This window comes from Oncorhynchus masou, chromosome 6 (assembly GCF_036934945.1).
Source record: "Oncorhynchus masou masou isolate Uvic2021 chromosome 6, UVic_Omas_1.1, whole genome shotgun sequence".
Classification (NCBI taxonomy): Eukaryota; Metazoa; Chordata; class Actinopteri; order Salmoniformes; family Salmonidae; genus Oncorhynchus; species Oncorhynchus masou.
The window spans coordinates 33,933,514-33,952,833 of record NC_088217.1 but is presented as its reverse complement, the minus strand read 5'-3'; the positions used below and the strand labels follow the sequence as shown (position 1 = coordinate 33,952,833).

The 19,320-nt window shown below is 41.7% G+C and overlaps 1 protein-coding gene across 1 annotated transcript; it reads right to left on the bottom strand.

The window, feature by feature from the left end:
* Positions 1–2,369: 2,369 nt before the first annotated feature.
* On the bottom strand, positions 2,370–19,319 carry LOC135541951 (methylosome protein WDR77-like). The gene is made up of 4 exons (XM_064968470.1): positions 17,056–19,319; positions 16,363–16,548; positions 16,038–16,176; positions 2,370–2,744 (listed from the first exon to the last, which is right to left on the bottom strand). The coding sequence occupies exons 1-4, from the start codon at positions 17,162–17,164 to the stop codon at positions 2,498–2,500; spliced, it is 681 nt and encodes a 226-aa protein (XP_064824542.1). The 5' UTR covers positions 17,165–19,319; the 3' UTR covers positions 2,370–2,497.
* Position 19,320: the final 1 nt, after the last annotated feature.

Genomic DNA, 19,320 nt, shown 5'->3' with positions numbered 1-19,320 from the left:
ATACTGGAGCCGGGGCTCTGGGAAGTGGAGTGTGTTCCATGGACCTTCCCGGCTTGCTATATTCTTGTATTAAAAAGCCGAATTGACTTCACAAGTTCTGTAATGCGTTGTATTTGGCAAGCTTTGCCAGGAGTTTCAGGGACTGAAGACGTTCTTCGCTGGCCGTGGGATCTTTGGGGCATTCTGGCGAGACAAGGGTGGCCACCCAGCTTTGAACAAGGTAAGCTGAAATGTCTGCGTAGATTGCCACAAAAGATCCTGTAGCAGCAAGGGGAGCGTCAAGTAGGTCTCTCTCTCAAATTTCCTAAAAACCATAGAAACGAAAGAACTTTTGAATTCAATGAATTGCATGCATGTATATAAGCTTGGGAATTGTATAAATACTAATGTGTATGCATGTTTAGTTTGTAAGTAAGCGGGGGCTGTGAACTTCGCTGGTGTCGGGTGCTCGGACGGTGCGAGTGTGTTGCGCTCTCTGGCTGAGTGGTTGGAATCAGGCACAGGGCTACAGCTGTCTGCTTATATGTTTAGAAAATAAATAAGTAGTGAGATATAGACAAAATATTCATGGCTACCGCTCAAGGAAAAGGTCTGTACGGATGATTATTTAGAAAATAAATACACATGGCTACCGCTTTGAAATGAAGGTCTGTACGGGTGAATATTTAGAACGGGGAAAACGTTAGCCTGATTGTGCAACGTTCAACTGAAAAAGGAAATCCTGCGATACCGCTTCAAAATATATATCTGAAGGTCTGTATGGGTAGGCTACTTTATTAATAAGTAGATAGAGAAATATTCGTGGATACCGCTCTATGAAAGAGGTCTGAAACGGACGAATATTTAGAACGGGGAAAACGTTAGCCTGATTGTGCAACGTTCAACTGAAAAAGGAAATCCTACGAATATAAAACGCTCTGCCTAGCTAAACGGGGGTTTATAAATCAGTAGGTCGCGCCTACGATATTGCTCTAACGTAGAATAAAGATCAATACGGGGTGGATGAATAGGATATGAAGACAAGCTGATCCGATTAGACAGTAGTCTCGTCATGTCGTAAAAATCCTATAGGATAATACCAGTTTATGTAGAGGAAGTGTATTAAGCTAGGGATAAACTATAGGTCGTTTTTGGGTAAAAACGGGGTATGAGTGAAAAATCCTATAGGATAATACCAGTTTAGGTAGAGGAAGTGAATTAAGTAAGGTAATAAACTGTTTTGTTTTTTAGGTAAAAACAAAGGGATTGAATGAATGCGGTAATATAATTCTTTGTGATGAATGAGCAGATTAGAAAGAAGAGGAAGAACAGGCTGTGTGTCTGTGACCAACTGGGAATGCGCTGACCTCTGACAGTTAACTAAGTGTAATTTGAGAAAGAGAGCGCATTTAACTCTCAATGCCAAGTAGGAAGAAATAACTTAAAGATATACAGATTAAAATATACTGGTTAAAATAAATCTAGGCGGTCAAGAATAAAGTAAGAAAAGTGCATGAAAATAGAAGTCAAGAACATTTATTTAAAAAGTATCACGAGCCCTGTAAACGAAATAGGAAGCTGCAATTTAAAAACAGTCTCAGGAATTAAATAGTAAAATAGGCTAAAAGAGAAAATAGCAAGCGGATAAATAAAGAGATAAGAAAGTGCATTATATTATAAATAAGAAATGGGATTTAATACACGGAATAAAGTTAAAGTAATAGTATAAGCAAAGATAAAAACATAGTGGTATTTGAGGTGCTGTACTAGAATAAGACATTAAGGCTTCTGTAATACTCAGTAATACAGTTGTAGACATTATAGAGTAGGTTTTACTAGGGTTTTAATGGTGATTGAATGCGTGGAGAAGTTATTGGCGTCAAAATACGGAAAATAAACGTATATGAGAAATCACAAACGTGGTAGAATTAGTTAAGAAGAGCAAATTGTAGTGTATGGGTGTTTTCAATTTCTAAGGGTAGGATACAGATGGCCGAGCAGGGAGGAATTGTGCGTTCTGTGCATGGCTGGAGCTTTTGTCGCATGCTCGGGAAAAGTGAGGGGATTTTGGTATGTGTGTTACTGTTGGCTTGCTGATTTAGAGGGTGGCATGGTGAATGTTAACGAAATGTACATTTCTTTTCCAGAAAAAAGGGGTTACATTTTCAATGGGTTTTCAGTTCGGTTTCAAATTGGGTATGCAGAAGGATGGAAATGTTTTTGAAAATATATTTAAGTTGTTTCTAAAGAAAGGAGAGTGGAAACATTTTAATGGTGTCAAATGCCCTGGATCCTAAGAATTTCCCGTGAAGACTGATCAACTTCACTAGAAATTGTTGGAACAGGTGGGAGTTAATTATGAAATGATTGAGAAACACCAGTCTTTATTCAAAGTGTACATTTACATTACATTTAAGTCATTTAGCAGACGCTCTTATCCAGAGCGACTTACAAATTGGTGAATTCACCTTCTGACATCAGTGGAACAGCCACTTTACAATAGTGCATCTAAATCATTTCAGGAGGGAGGAGAAGGTGGCAAGAGCTTCCTAGGGTTAGAGGCAGATGCTTGGAATTTAGAGTGGAAGAAAGTGGCTTTAGCAGCAGAGACAGAGGAGGAAAATGTAGAGAGGAGGGAGTGAAAGGATGCCAGGTCCGCAGGGAGGCGAGTTTTCCTCCATTTCCGCTCGGCTGCCCGGAGCACTGTTCTGTGAGCTCGCAATGAGTCGTCGAGCCACGGAGCGGGAGGGGAGGACTGAGCCGGCCTGGAGGATAGGGGACATAGAGAGTCAAAGGATGCAGAAAGGGAAGAGAGGAGGGTTGAGGAGGTAGAATCAGGAGATAGGTTGGAGAAGGTATGAGCAGAGGGAAGAGATGATAGGATGGAAGAGGAGAGAGTAGCGGGGGAGAGAGAGCGAAGGTTGGGACGGCGTGTACCATCACTTTGAAATTCTATTATTTTTTTAATTGACTAGTTATTCAAATTGGTTTATTTTAATTTTAACATGGGTTCATAGGAGAAATTATCAGTTCCCTGGGGTTATGGTCTTTGGGTAAATCCTAACTGAGGGAAAAGTTTGAGCGTTTAAATTAGGACTATTTTCTGTTGTCCAGATGCTGGATAAACAACTATAGATAACTGTAAAATGGGTCTATTTGCGGAGAATCTCAGTCAGGTTCATAGCATTGCTGTTATAGTGGTGAGCGGAGCAGTCTTACAAACTGCGATCTAGGGTTCGGTTCCTAGCCGAGGCGTTAATTAAAAATATATCTGAGTTCTTGGTGGTAATTAAATTGTTTTGCAGAGAAAGTTATAGTCACTAGTATTGGTATAAGATATAAACTGAACGTATTAAATAGTTTGTTTGGTTCAAATTGAAAGACTAACTCATTCAACTTAAAATAAGGGTGAAGTGATGTCTGTTCACTAAATTATCTGTTGGGAATAATATATTGGGAATAGAGTCGTAATTAAAATGCTCTGAATAATAACAGGAAATAATTACGATAGATTTGTGCCCATCGAAATACATTTGGCGAATTGGAAGATGAGAAATGTTGATTGATGTTGTAAACTCTAGTTCAGGATTCAACAGATGTGATAAATTAGGGTTGGTTCATCAAACCCGAAATACTGATGCTGTAGACAGCCAACAATTCATTGAAAGTCGTTACGGATTGAGCCAAGGTTGAGCGCTTGTTGATGACATCACTCGAGGCACTGTTGTCGCCACGGACTGGGGGTACCGGAGAAAATTGTTCGTGTCTTTTAGAAGGAAAATGCGTGCATTATTGTTTTGAGTCACTTTTCAGAAGTCCATATACCTACTTGTTTGATTCCTATGAGACTGGTTATTCTAGGAGTTGATTCAACTTAATTAAGCATTAGTTCTGGTGTGTTTAAGTAGAATTCTTCATATCAGGACGGATGGAAGTTATCTAAAATATGTGAGTTGAAGGAGCCAAGGAAAAACGCGTTTATATTTTTATTAAATATCTGGGATTAGGATTTCTTACACTGAGAAATGTACGACATTTGCGGCAGAGGGGAAGAAGTAATACAACGTTATCGGGTTAATTGTATCTAAGGATAGCATGTTCATTTAAGTAATCATATACATTGACCTTGTTTAAAACTTATGATTAATGATTTGAGTTAAAGGGGAATCATCATTAGGTTTAGTTTATAGTTCACTTTTGAGTTTCTGAATCGGAATTAGCATAGTGAATGCTAGTTAGGAGTGTTGTGTTCTTCTGGGAATATTGATGTTTAGGTGTCTCAATTTTGGATGTTTCCTGGGATTATGATCTTGGGGAGAATGAGGCCATAAACGTTAAAACAGGTCTGCAAGTATATACACCTAAAACCATTGTTAGGATTATTTGTTTTGGTGCAAAGGTATTTTAAAGAGGCACACTCAAATATGGAATTTTATGAGTTTTTATTTTATGAGTTTTAAATTACACAAATTAATTTTGATTTTAAGGATTAAGGGTTCTTTAATATGTCTAATGTAGCACTGAACTTGACTATTAAAGGGAGAATTGGACATGTGGAAAATTAAAAGGGGCTCCTACATGATGTCAGATAAGGATAATTTACTAATTTTACCGATATCATTGTTTAAGAGTAGGCAAGGTTGTTGCCTGGGCAGAGCCAGGTAACAAAGGGGGGATGGGTAAATGGTGTTCTAGGATGGGATGTGACCTATGGGATAGTTAACAGATAAGGAAGGACAGTTGGTCTTGTAGGGACAATTAAAATATAGGGACAATTCTAAAAGTAAATAGAACATTACACACACCTAGATTATGGTAAAAATAATAAGTAGTGGCATTTTGAACACTAGAGCAAAAGTTTGAGAAGCTTAGGACTTAGTTTTGTTAGGATTGGATGTTCTTTCAACTGGAAGACACTTGACTGATTATTCTTACAGCAGGTGTTGTAGGGACCATATTTTGGCTATCATTATGAATATTTTTGTGGCAAGAGGCCAGGTATTTGAGACAGAATGTTTACATAACAGAATGTTTACATAGGGCTGTTATTTAAAAATTTAAATGTAGTGATCCTGCTATATGAAGAAAGTCTGTTGTCAGGAAATAACCCATGTGTTAGTGTGTATGCCCCCAGGAAAAGACAGCACATAAAACGCCAAATGGAAGGGCATGGGCTGAATTCTGGAGACTGAGTGTACATCAACATACACCAGGCTGGGGATATACCTCTCATAGCACCTGCAGTGGTAAAGATCGTCATGTCTCTCTTTGATGGGTGCATAAGTTTCACAAGAAGTAAGGTCCAGCTGAATAATGGGTGAGCTTGAAAACACCATGACAGAGGACGTGAAACAAAACAAAAGAGAGAGAGAGAGAGAGAGAGAAACTAGATTCCACTGTAGACATACTGGGTTGAGTTTGGGGGTTATTTGTTTTATTTGATAATGTATCATGTGAATAAGGATAGATGGTAGTTTTATTCAGTGTTGAATTAATTCAAGAAGAAATAATGTTGATAAAGGTTATGCACAGGCTTATCAGTTGATATAGAGCAAGTGGGGAACTAAGTAAAAAATGACATGATTTGGGAACACCTCTCAGAACCTGTGGCTGAAAGGGGAAGACTGGATAAAAGCATGAGGAAGCTAATTAGGGCCTCCATTTTTGTAGAGTCCAGCAGAAACACATCCTGGAAGCATAGAGTCAGGTGAAGAGAGAGTGGGAATTGTCATGGTCTTAGATTTCAGTATTTATGAATACAGTCATGCATAACACATAACATTGTCAATACTGTTATGTTGTGTTTTTTGTTTTCTAAGTCTTTTGTTTAGGAAACCAGATGGAGAAGGGTTCTCCAGCTTCAGCTGGAATGTCAGTTTGTGTGATGAGTGATGGAAGTAAGAGAATGTATGGTGTAATCATAGAACAGAGGCCATAAGTCTTTAAGTATGAATGCCCCACAGAAAGAAGGCAGAAACCTGAACCAGGATGAGAGGTTCCACATCTGATGATCCAAGGGGACCAGAAGGACCTCTCCCAGTAATACCAGGAGATCCAGTCTACGTTCGAGAGTATTCCGAAGGAAGTGGGATCAGCCGAGGAGGGAAGGACCTTACGAGGTGGCAGCAGCCACAATCACGGCCGTCCAAGTGAAAAGAAGCAAGACGTGGTATCATCTAAACCACTGTACCTGAGTCCCGACGGAGAGAAGGACACAACCATACAGAGATGGGGACACAGAGGATGCTGATTCACCAGAGGGGACCCCGGAGGGAGCAGGAGCAGCGGAGACGATCAAAACGCCAGAGAGGAATCAAGAAAATGGCAGACCAAGCCGAGATACGATGAGTGAGCCAACTAACGCACCCAGAAGAAGCACCAAGGGAAAAGAGCCTGAAAAGAAAAGAGACAAACAACCAAAGCCTCCTCCAGTATGGCCAGAAAGCCCAGAAGTGGGGGAGGTAACATGTCTGCTACTCCTGATGATATACTTGTTGGGGCAGACTCTGTTGACGGAAGCCCTCTACAGTGGGACCACGAGGTATCGCCTAAAGAATGGGAACATCTCTTCCCGGAAATGGAAGTCTTCCCAGATGGAGGCTCAGTTCGGCCTGAGGAGGGAACAACAGGAGAAGAGAGTGGAGGAGAAGCCTTACCAAGAGCAGAAGGAGACATCCTGCAAGATGAAAGAAATGGGGATTTCCCCACAATTGACTTTTCAGCTCTTACCTGATCTCCATAATGAACCATTGGAATTAGGACCACGAAAGAACAGTGACAATGACAGAGTAAGAGCAACTGAGGACAATAGGAAGATAATGCACGCACTCACAATCAAGATAAATGATAAAAGCAGGAAGAGAAGAGAGGAACCTGTCGAACGAGGTAAAAAGACAGGACCTGTTGATAGGTTTAAGTTTCATGTTCCGCCACAACTTCTAACAGAACTAGGGGAACAGAGGATAGTTCCTGTATGGGAGAAGAAACCTGTACCGGAGGAGCCACTCTGTGGATGGACGCGTCATATAACAAAGGGAGAAGCTGTTTGGGACCTCAAAGGATGTGACCTGACACTAACCAAACGTGTGGAGGGCTGGGAGTTTATCATGAACGAGATAACTCCAGTAGAAGGTGAAGAATTTGTAGTTGAAATTACAAAATCAGGACTGAGTGAAGGAAACAGTTACAAATATATTAAATTGGGTCTTACGCCAGCACCTAAACAAGAACAGCTTGTGACAACCAAAGCAATGACGACAACGGTGGCGGCTGCTGTGACGACCACTGCTCTTACCAAGCAGCCCACGGTAACCACAGAGACACCTGACACATCAGAACGAAAGGGATTTTTTTAATGAGATTTGGATTTTTTTTTCAAACTCTGATGACTTACCTCAAGACGAGAACATTGCCAAGATGACAGATATAGATGTATCAGACTCAGAATCGTTCAATGACATCACACAGGAAGAGGTGGTGAAAAACGAATGGTACTGATGGGCTAAGTATACGGCAAACAGGCACAGAATGGACAATTGTATATTGTGTAGTAAATCACCTTTGTCTGATCTTTTGACAGTACCTGAACCTGCATCATTTGAAGAAATGTGTTAAATATAAAATGTTCAATGTTCAGAGAAAATACTACATTCCTTTGTGTGACATAGAATGTAGGATTGCTCGAGGGAGAACTAGAGGCAGGACTGTGTTGAACAACATTGGTTTGGGTGACAAGGATTGTGCTGTCTATAACATTTGAACTGAATTAAATGGGCCTTTGTTAGATGGAAAGACTGTGATTAAAGGAATATATGAATGTTTTTACAGCCATAACACCGAAGGTATTGATGTAGGTAACACCACTATAGAATGTGATACTATTTGGGTACTAGAGACTGCAGGGGTTCGTAGAAATCAAGATAAAGGGTTGGTGAGGAATAAAAGAGGGTTGTGTGGTAAAATAACTCAGGTTGCGCCATCTCTTATTATGCTAAATTATCAAGACAGAGGTATTGTGGATAGTTTCTGGATGTTTGGTCATCCAAACTGCCTGTATGGAGTTGTCTCTGGAGGTGGTTACACTTGCTAGGGTTTTCATAAGGATGGTTTACATGTATATGCTGACATTCCAAGTTCATAGGACAGTCAACTGATACGTATCCACGAAAAGGGTCATTTCCGTAGTAAGTACAAGAGGTGCTATGTAGGGTCTATTTTTGCTTACGGCCTTGTGTTTTTGTATGTTTTGTTGAATGTTTTTATAGGTATATCGATGAATATATCTAGGTTTTCTTTTAATTAAAAGTTAGTTTTGCCTTTTAGATACTAGGTTAAATTTAAAAGCATGTAGGAAACAGTGGGATATCCTGGTTATATGTGTCTATGGACCATGTCCTTAATCTTTTAAGGTTGGTATCATGTTTGTTGGAGAGGTGTCTGAGAGGGAGGATCATGTTGATAGCTTCAATTTAGAATGATGTTGTGTCAATTTTATTTTGAAATATTTTTTCTTTTTCACATAAACTAAGATAGCCTTGCCTGAGGTTATGTTTTGCTCATGCTTCAACAAAATGTAATGTATTATTTTTTGTTATTTTTTGTTTGTTTCTATACTTAACTGGATCTTTTACTCTTATGTAATACTAGAGATGTTTGGTCCAGTTGGTATATGTATTTTACTCTGTTTTTCTGTTTTATTGTCTATCACAGGTATTCTCATTCACCATCCTATGGTTATATTTGTATTATTATGGGGCTAATAAGCCCCACAGGGGGGATTGTGGGAGCAAATATAACACATAGACAAATGCATAAGATGTACAGAATAGCTGAACATTAAAACCAGACTACATGAAGAGAAGGACACATAGAAGCCTAGTCCAGCTGGACATACAAAGGTCAGAGGTTGTATAAGGAGGGGTCAGCCAAAGGACCAACTGATGGATTACAGATATCAATCACATCACAGGGGAGATACAAGTCTGTTTGATCTTAGACAGCCATATGAAGTGAAGGCGACCAGAACAGCTGGGCACCCTAAAGCTAAAGGAGATGAAGACACACACACAAAAGGGACACAGAGTTAATTACAGAGCCAAAGCATAGGGCTGTAAAATAGAGGAATGTAAACTATTTTTAGTATAGCTGGACATGCTAGAAACTGAGGAGACACAGTCTGCTGATCCTGGATAGTCCACAAACAAAAGAATGCTTTTAGCTAAATACAAGAACAAGGCAAGGGTCTTATCATCATAATCTGACGGAAAGCAGGTATGGGCGTTGTTGAGCTGAACAAGCGGGATGCACGGATTGGAATGTAACTTTATTTGCATTTGGGATGGGCTCATATGCAATATGTGGATAAATACTGGAGCCGGGGCTCTGGGAAGTGGAGTGTGTTCCATGGACCTTCCCGGCTTGCTATATTCTTGTATTAAAAAGCCGAATTGACTTCACAAGTTCTGTAATGCGTTGTATTTGATCCGATTTTCTACTACAAATGCCATTCAACACTCCTAAATGCTAGTAAAACCAAATGCATGCTTTTCAACCGTTCGCTGCCTGCACCCGCACGCCGGACTAGCATTCCTACCGAGGATGGTTCTGACCTAGTATAAGTACCTAGGTGTCTGGCTAGACCGTAAACTCTCCTTCCAGACTCATATCAAACATCTTTAATCAAATCTAGTCAGCTTTCTATTTTGCAACAAAGCCTCCTTCACTCACGCCGCCAAACTTACCCTAATAAAACTGACTATCCTACCGATCCTCGACTTTGGCGATGTCACCTACAAAAAAAGCTTCCAATACTCTACTCAGCAAACTGGATGCAGTTTATCACAGTGCCATCCGTTTTGTTACTAAAGCACCTTATTCCACCCACCACTGCGACCTGTATGCCCTAGTCAGCTGGCCCTCGCTACATATTCGTCGCCAGACCCACTGGCTCCAGGGTCATCTTCAAGTCCATGCTAGGTAAAGCTCCGCCTTCTCAGTTCACTGGTCACGATGGCAACACCCACCCGTAGCACGCGCTCCAGCAGGTGTTACTCACTGATCATCCCTAAAGCCAACACCTCATTTGGCCACCTTTTGTTCCAGTTCTCTGCTGCCTGTGACTGGAAAAATCGCAAAAAAATAAAACAAAAATATAAAATAAAAATCGCTGAATCTCCCTCGCCAACTTTAAACATCTGCTATCTGAGCAGCTAACCGATCGCTGCAGCTGTACATAGTCCATCGGTAAATAGCCCACCCACTTCACCTACCTCATCCCCATACTGTTTTTATTTATTTACTTTTCTGCTCTTTTGCACACCAGTATCTCTACCTGTACATGACCATCTGATCATTTATCACTCCAGTGTTAATCTGCTAAATTGTAATTATTCGCCTACCTCCTCACGCCTTTTGCACACACTGTATATACACTATTTTTTCCCCCTACTTGGTTATTGACTTGTTTATTGTTTACTCCATGTGTAACTCTGTTGTCTGTTCACACTGCTATGCTTTATCTTGGCCAGGTCGCAGTTGTAAATGAGAACTTGTTCTCAACTAGCTTACCTGGTTAAATAAAAGGTGAAATATATATATTTTTTTAAACTTGTCCTCTTGCTCAGTTGTGCCCTGGGGCCTCCCACTCTTTCTATTCTGGTTAGAGTCAGTTTGCGCTGTTCTGTGAAGGGAGTAGTATACAGCGTTGTGCATGATCTTCGGTTTCTTGGCAATTTCTCATTACACAGAAAAGGAATAGAATGACGAGTTTCAGAAGAAAGTTTTGTTTATGGCCATTCTGAGCCTGTAATCGAACCCACAAATGTGGATGCTCCAGATACTCAATTAGTCTAAAGGAGGCCAGTTTTATTACTTCTTTAGTCAGCACAACAGTTTTCAGCTGTGCTAACAATTACAAATGGGTTTCTAATGATCAACTATCCTTGTAAAATTATAAACTTGAATTAGCTAACAACGTGCCACTGGAACACAGGAGTGATGGTTGTTAATAATGGGCCTCTGTACACCTATGTAGATTTTTATTTTTTTAAATGTTACATGGATTAAATCAGCCATTTCCAGCTACAATAGTCATTTAAAACATTAGCAATGTCAACACTGTCTGATCAATTTGATATTGCCCATTTCCCATGCTTGTTCAATGAATAACAATTAATGAACATGCACCTGTGGAACAGTCATTAAGACACTACCCGCTTAGACAGTAGTAAATTAAGGTCACAGTTATGAAAACTTAGGACACTAAAGAGGCCTTTCTATTGACTCTGAAAACAACAAAAGATGCCCAGGGTTCCTGCTCATCTGCGTGAACGTGCCTTAGGCATGCTGCAAGGAGGCATGAGGACTGCAGATGTGGCCAGGGCAATACATTGCAATGTCCATACTGTGAGATGCCTAAGACAACGCTACACGGAGACAGGACGGACAGCTGATCGTCCTCGCGGGGGCAGACCACGTGTAACACCTGCACAGGATCAGTACATCCAAACATCACACCTGCGGGACAGGTACAGAAAGGCAACAACTGCCCGAGTTAAACCAGGAATGCACAATCCCTCCATCAGTGCTCATGAGGGCCTGTTGTAAGGCAGGTCCTCACCAGACATCACCGGCAACAACGCAGCCTATGGGCACAAAACCACAGTGGCTGGACAAGATAGGCAAAAAGTCCTCTTCACTGACGAGTCACAGTTGTCTCTCACCAGGGGTGTCGTCGGATTTGCGCTGGTCGTCAAAGGAATGAGCATTACACTGAGGCCTGTACTCTGGAGTTTCTGGACATTAAAGTAGACGAGCTCAGGGCAAGGATCTCCTTCCAGAGAGACATCAGGGACTAACATACTGTTTCACGGAACCATGCTCTTGCCGAATATACTGTCCCCATCCATACAGCCAGTTGGGTTCTCAGTACATCGCGCAGACAGGAATAAAGAAGTCTGGGAAGAAGGTAGGCAGGGGTGTATGTTTCATAATTAACTATGCATGGTGCGATTGTGGTAACATACAGAAACTCAAGTCCTTTTGTTCACACAACAGAATACCGAAAATGCTGAACGTACTCCCTCCCAAGAGAATTCTTTTAAGTTTTAGTCACAGTCGTGTATATTCGCCCTCAAGTCGATACGACTGCCCTCAAGGAACTACATTGGACTTTACGCAAACTGGAAACCACATATCCTGAAGTCGCATGTTCTTGCTGGGGATTTTAAAGCAAATTTGAGGAAAACGTTACAGAAGTTCTATCAACACATTGATTGTGTACTCCCTCCCAAGATAATTCTTTTCAGTTTTAGTCACAGCCGTGTATATTCTCCCTCAAGTTGATACGACTGCCCTCAAGGAACTACATTGGACTTTAGGCAAACTGGAAACCACATATCCTGAAGTCCCATGTTCTTGCTGGGGATTTTAAAGATAATTTGAGGAAAACGCTACCGAAGTTCTATCAACACATTGATAGTACTACTCGCGGTGCTAAAACATGCGACCACTGCTACTCCAACTTCTGGGGTACCTACAAGGCCCTCCTCCACCCTCCTTTCAGTAAATCAGAGCGACTCCATTTTGCTTTTCCCTTCCTATAGGCAGAAACTCAAACAGGAAGTACCCGTGCTAAGGACTATTCAAAGCTGGTCTGACCAATCGGAATCCACGCTTCAAGATTGTGATCACGCAGACTGGGATGTGTTCTGCGACACAAGTGACTGAGTTCATAAGTAAGTGTATAGCGGATGTTGTTCCCACTGACTATTAAAACCCAAATCAGAAGCATGAATAGATAGCAGCATTTGTGCAAAACTGAAAGCACAAAACCACTGCATTTAACCATGGCAAGGTGACTGGGAATATGGTTGAATACAAACAGTGTAGTTATTCCCTCCATACGGCAATCAAACAGGCAAAATGTCAGTAGAGAGTGGGGTCGCAATTCAAATGGCTCATGTGGCAGGGTCTACAGACAATCACAGATTACAAAGGGAAAACCAGCTACGTCGGACACCGACGTCTTGCTCCAGGACAAGCTAATCACTGCCGCCCGCTTTGAGGACATATTGCAACCGACACGACCCACTCCCAAGGACTGTGTCCTCTGGTTCTCCATGGCCGACGTGAGTAAGACATTTAAACATGCTAACCCTCGCAAGGCTGCCGGCCCATGCGGCATCCCAAGCTGCGTCCTCAGGGCATGCACTTTCAATCTCCCTATCCCAGTCTGCTGTCCCCACGTGCTTCAAGATGTCCACCATTGCTTTCTTGTGTACAGGAACAAAGGTAACTGAACTAAATGACTATTGCGCCGTAGGACTCACTTGTCATCATGAAGTGCTTTGAGAGGCTAGTTAAGGATCATATCACCTCTACCTTACATCTTAGACCCACTTCATCGGGGCATACCTCCCCGATAGATCCAGACGATGCAATCGCTGTCGCACTGAACACTGCTCCATCCCATCTGGACAAGAGGAATACCCATGTAAGAATGCTGTTCACTGACTTTAGCTCAGCCGTCAACAGCATAGTACCCTCCAAGCTCATAATTAAGCTCAGGGCCCTGGGTCTGAACCCCACCCTGTGCAACTGGGTTATGGACTTCCTGACGGGCCACCCCCAGGTGGTCAAAGTAGGACACAACACCACTTTGCTGATCCTGAACAAAGGGGCCCCACAAGGGTGTGTGCACAGCCCTCTCCTGTACTCCCTGTTCACCCATGACTGTGGCCACACATGCCTCCAACGTAATCATCAAGTTTGCAGATGACAAAAGTTATAGGTGTTATTACCTACAATGATGAGAGCCTACATGAAGGAGGTGAGGGCCCTGGGAGAGTAGTGCCAGTTAAATAACCTCTCACTCAACATCAACAAAACAAAAGGAGCTGTGGACTTCAGGAAACAGCAGAGAGAGCACGCCCATATCCACCGTCAGGACCACATTGGAGAAGGTGAAAATCTTCAAGTTCCTCAGCGTACACATCGACAATCTGAAATGGTCCACCCACACACAGACAGTGTGGTGAAGGCGCAACAGCATCTCTTCAACCAGGAATCAATCAGGAGGCTGAAGAAATTTGTCTTGGCTACTAAGAACCACAAACTCTTACAGAGGCACAATTGAGAGCATCCTGTCGGGCTGCCGCAATCGCAGGACTCTCCAGAGGGTGGTGCAGTCTGCACAACGCATCACCAGGGGGGACACTTCTTGCCCGCCAGGACACCTACAGCACCTGATGTCATAGGAAGGCCAAAATGATCATCAAGGACATCAACCACTGAGCCTCGGCTTGTTCACCCCGCTACCACCTAGAAGGTGAGGTCAGTACAGCTGCATCAAAGCTGGGACAAGAGACTGAAAAACAGCTATCGCAAGGCCAGCAGACTTAAAGTCATCACTCGACAGCTACCACCCAGTTACTCAATCCTGCACCTTATATTATAGGCTGCTGCCCTATATACATAGACATGGAATCACTGGTCACTAACTTCTCTAGGATAGGGGGCAGCATTCGGAATTTTGGAAGAAAAGCATGCCCAAATTCAACTGCCTGCTACTCATCCTCAGAAGATCAGATATGCACATTATTAGTATATTTTGATAGAAAAAACTGAAGTTTCTAAAACTGTTTGAATCATGTCTGAGTATAACAGAACTTATGTAGCAGGCGAAACCCAGAGGACAAACCATTCAGATTCTTTTTTTTGAAGACACCCTCTTTTTAATAAGTTTTCATTGGGGATCCAGATTTCTAAGGGACTTGCTTGCCGTTCCACTAGATGTCACCAGTCTTTAGAAATTGCTTGAGGTTATTCCTTTGTGTAATGAAGTATGGCCATCTTGAACGGTATGGTCACATCATGTGTACTGTTTGATAGAGGCATGACCAGAATTCATGCTTCAGTTTGATTTATTCCTGTATTGAACACAGATCATCCCATCTTCAACTTCATTTGTTATTTACTTTAAAAAAAAGCTAAAGTTGTATTACAAAACTAGTTTGAAATATTTTGTCAAAGTTCACAGGTAACTTTTGAGATATTTTGTAGTCACTCGTTGGAACCGGTGTTTCTCTGGATCAAAAGCGCCAAATAAATTGACATTTTGGGTATATATGGACGGAATTAAATCGGACAAAAGGACCATTTGTGATGTTTATGGAACATATTGGAGTGGTTTATTTCTGCGTTTTGTGTCGCAGCTGTAGGGTTGAAATGTTCTCTTGTTTATGGAGGTGCTATCCTCAGATAATAGCATTGTTTGCTTTCGCCGAAGAGCCTTTAAGAAATCTGACATGTTGGCTAGATTCACAACACGTGTAGCTTTAATTTGGTATCTTACATGTGTGATTTCATGAAAGTTAGATTTTTTAGGAATTGATTTGAATTTGGCGCTCTGCATTTCCTCTGGCTTTTGGCCAAGTGGGATGCTACCGTCCCACATATCCCAGAGAGGTTATTAAGAAATGTTTACAAACTGCTTTACTAATTTCAAAATATATATACTGTATTATATTCTACTGTTTAGTCAGTGCCACTCCGACATTGCTTGTCCTAATATTTATATACAATTTACTTTAGATGTGTGTATTGTTATAAATTGTTATGATATTACTGCATTGTTGGAACTAGGAACAAGTATTTCGCTACACCCGCAATAACATCTGCTAAATAAACGTATGTGACCATTAAAATTTGATTTAATAGTTGGACACTATCACAGCACTCCCTCTTGCGCTTGGTCCTCATCTTTGTAACGCACCTTGATTTTGCACCCATGTTTGACCAGTTTCTTTATGAAAATATTAAGTGAACTCCATGTTAGTAGCTAAAGCAAGGGGTACCGCAGCACACAAATGCATGCTTGGCCAGGAAAGCCCTGAGCTTGTGACGTGAGCGCTTACTGGATTGAAATTACAAGTGGGCGAGAAGGCCAACGCTCCAGCCTTTGGGAATACCTCATAACGCTCCAGTCAAATTGGTCACACTCCGCTCCTCGCACACATACTCTGAATGAGACACACAAATAGAGACTGCCCCCTACTGACCGGTTGTCCATACTGCCGCTGATGGCATGGCTTGACCCAGCAGGGCTCACGCTGGTAACGATGTGATCATGCTCGAGTTTGGCGAACCGTTTCTCCAGCAGACTCTCATCCTCTGATAGCTCCCATACCTCAACAGCACCTACAACAAAAAGTCAAACCACATTGCATCAACACTTTTGTATAACTCGCAAATAATCTAGATGACATCGGCCTGAATTAAATGTAATCATTGTACTTTTAACTATATTTCCTTCACTTTAGACCAGCATTATTTACAGCAGAATATGATATGCATTTAGTAATGATTACTGTCATTCCTACTTACCAGAGTCAGATGCAACTAGGACACCCCTCTCTGAAACCCACTTTGCCTCTGTGATGCCTGCCTCTGTCTGGACACCAGCCTTACATAAGCCCTCGTTGGGAGACTGCTTGGGATCACAGTAGACCCAGATGGAGCCCTGCCAGCACCTGCCTGTCAGACTGGAGGCCCCCAACAACAGGGTGCCATCTATGTGAAGAAAATAGAAAAATGTCAATAGTTGAATCACATGGTGTCTTGTGCCTGTGCTGAAGTGCCATAGAATAGGGTGGCAGGTTATTTAGCATAGCTAGCAAACTGTAATTGTTAGATTATGTCCAACGTTAGCTAGCTAGCTTGCAATATGATAACGTTAGAGGAACTATTAACGCACCATTGAAGCGCTTTGAGATTGCTATGAAAAGCACTATAGAAATATCAATTATCATTCTCTTCGAAATGACAAGTTAGCTGTAGCTTGCTAGCTACAGTAGCGTGCTAAAGTGTGGTACAGTAAATTTTACCATAGAAAAAACATGACTTTACGGTGTGTTTTTGCTGTTAATGATGTAAGTTCGATAGGTTATGACTTGTGTCACTTTATTTTGCGACAAAGTGCTGTGCCGGTAGTTAGCTAGCCCTTTCTAATAGCCATGTGTCTGGAAGCTAACTATCACACAAGGCTGCATCAAACACTAGCTGTGTGACTTTGCTTACCTCCCCTGTACTGCGCCGACTCCAAATGCTTCTCCATACACGCGGGGGCATTTGGGAGTATGTTCCATCCGTTTTCCTTTATCATATTGGCATTTACTGTACTTTTCATCCAGGCAACTCTGATTCACTCAAGCTAGTGTTTGCAATACAAATAATTATTTGTGCAATAAATGTAATAACTTAGCTAGCTATTCGAGAAACCACGCTTAGAAAATACTTGATTTAGGTTTACGTTCTAGTACTGCATCGTGCACGCCAGAAATGAATGAACTTTCAAACAGCCAAAGAACTCCATCGTGTACGTTCCCCAATTATCGTCAATGGGTCGCGCGATGCATTCTGGGCGATTCTGGACAAGAACACTCCCTCAAGAAGTCGATAGCTCAAAAACCCAACATTAGCATGAAGAGATGTGAGATAATTAACTTGTTCTCTATAGTATCGTATAGCTTTCAACTGGTGACATACCGTGCTTCAAGGAAATAGTCTGGTTTCTCGACTCATACCCTGACTTTTATTAAGAAGGGATTGCGTGACAATTTGCTAGTTTAGCAACCGTGTGACGCAACATGACAATATGAACTCAAGTGGTCGACAAGTCTGCTGGGCAGAGCATTATACGTCTCTCCCATTAATTACCAGCTCGGATTCTTATCCCATACTTTTATACCTTTTAATGGGGTGATTGTAGTCGAATCGGTTGTTTTCTAATACTGACATAGTGAGATTGTAGACTCCTACATGCTTACCACAGATTATCCATTATATTTACCAGATACTTAAGTGGCCGCTCTAGCAATGAGAAGAGAAGTCTTAAAATGGAAGGCAGTCGGAAGGAGGCAACATCAAGTGGGACCATTCTAGCCAATGAGAAGGTAGATAGGTGTGTGGACAAAAGGCACAACTCAGCTGTAAAGTGCTTTTTTTTCTCCAAAGCTGCCGGGGTGTCACGTGTTCTACTTTACATCAGTACACTTGTAACAACCGAAGTATTACGAAACTTCTATTCGATCAAATATGCCATTTCATTTCATGTTAACCAAATTCGAAACTCATTGACTGCTATACTCCTTGCTCGGTGAGCGAAAAAAATACAAAACTCCACCTGCTGGAGAAGAGCTATTTGGGGCGCAGTTACACGGTCATGGCTAGGATGGATCATGCTTTTTTTTGGTTAAGGTTAGGAAAATAGTTAGCTAAAATCCCCCAAAATTAAAATTGCCGTTATTTTGACAAAAACAAGTATTCATTTTAGCCAGGGTTGTACAATATTTGTATAACCAACCAAAGCTAGAGCAGAGCCTGTCGTTTCCAATGGGAGCAAATTAATCATAGTGGGCAGAATAAGCAAGGAGGTGGGCAGAGACTCGGATGAGCTAATGACATCCTATTGGCACGTTCTAGAATTTATTTGCACATTTCCGTTGGGGAACGCTTACTTCTGAAGTGCACGTGTGCAACAACTAAATTAGCCCTTGCACTCCTAAACTTTGGCAGTCTTTACAGATTCTAGTTTTGGAATACAGAAAACTGTATGGAGATCAAATGTTTCATCGATGAGAAAATGTGCAGAATGTCGGCCAAAATCCATCTAGCTTCTCACACTGCCAGCCACTGTGCTTCCTCTCATCATATTTGGTAGTGAGTGGAAACACCAAAAGGATGCTTCACATTTATATATCCGGTGAAAATTCTGTGGGGTTATCCCTCTCACTTCTCCTCTTCCTCTGTTTATACAACTGAGATACAAGGGCTGCAGTCCAAGCACTTTATTTGAATCTCCTCAGCCCTTACACTAGCCACTTTCGGGGAATCCTTGTTGCAACCAGATGCAGTTTGATTGCCATCTTAAGTGCCAGTCCAATTCACTACCGTTTCCCCCTTGGCCCCCGATTTTGTTTGAGGGAGTGAGTGAAGAACTTTGATCACTTGTGGGGTTGATATGACCTACGATTCAATGCAAACTGTAGTCACGTGTTATTCTATTTTATGTTTGACCTTTATTTAACTACACAACTGAGTTAAATTCTTATTTACAATGACAGTCTATCCCGGCCAAACGCTTCCCTAACCCAGACGAATTGTTCGCTGCCCTATGGTACTCCCAATCACAGCCAGTTGTGTTACAGCCCAGAATTGAACCAGGGTCTGCAGTGATACCTCTAGCACTGCGATTCAGTGCCTTAGACCGCTGCACCACTCAGGAAGCCTTCTCCTACTCTGGTGGCCACTAAGTGTCAAATTTAAATCAACATTTCGGCATGT

Excerpts from the sequence above, each read along its gene's own strand:
- LOC135541951 (XM_064968470.1), bottom strand. The coding sequence starts at position 17,164 with ATGAAAAGTACAGTAAATGCCAATATGATAAAGGAAAACGGATGGAAC. Across the intron at positions 16,549-17,055 it reads GTCGGCGCAGTACAGGGGAG|ATGGCACCCTGTTGTTGGGG; the intron begins GTAAGCAAAGTC and ends TTCTTCACATAG. Across the intron at positions 2,745-16,037 it reads AGCGGCAGTATGGACAACCG|GCCGGCTCAGTCCTCCCCTC; the intron begins GTCAGTAGGGGG and ends CCTATCCTCCAG.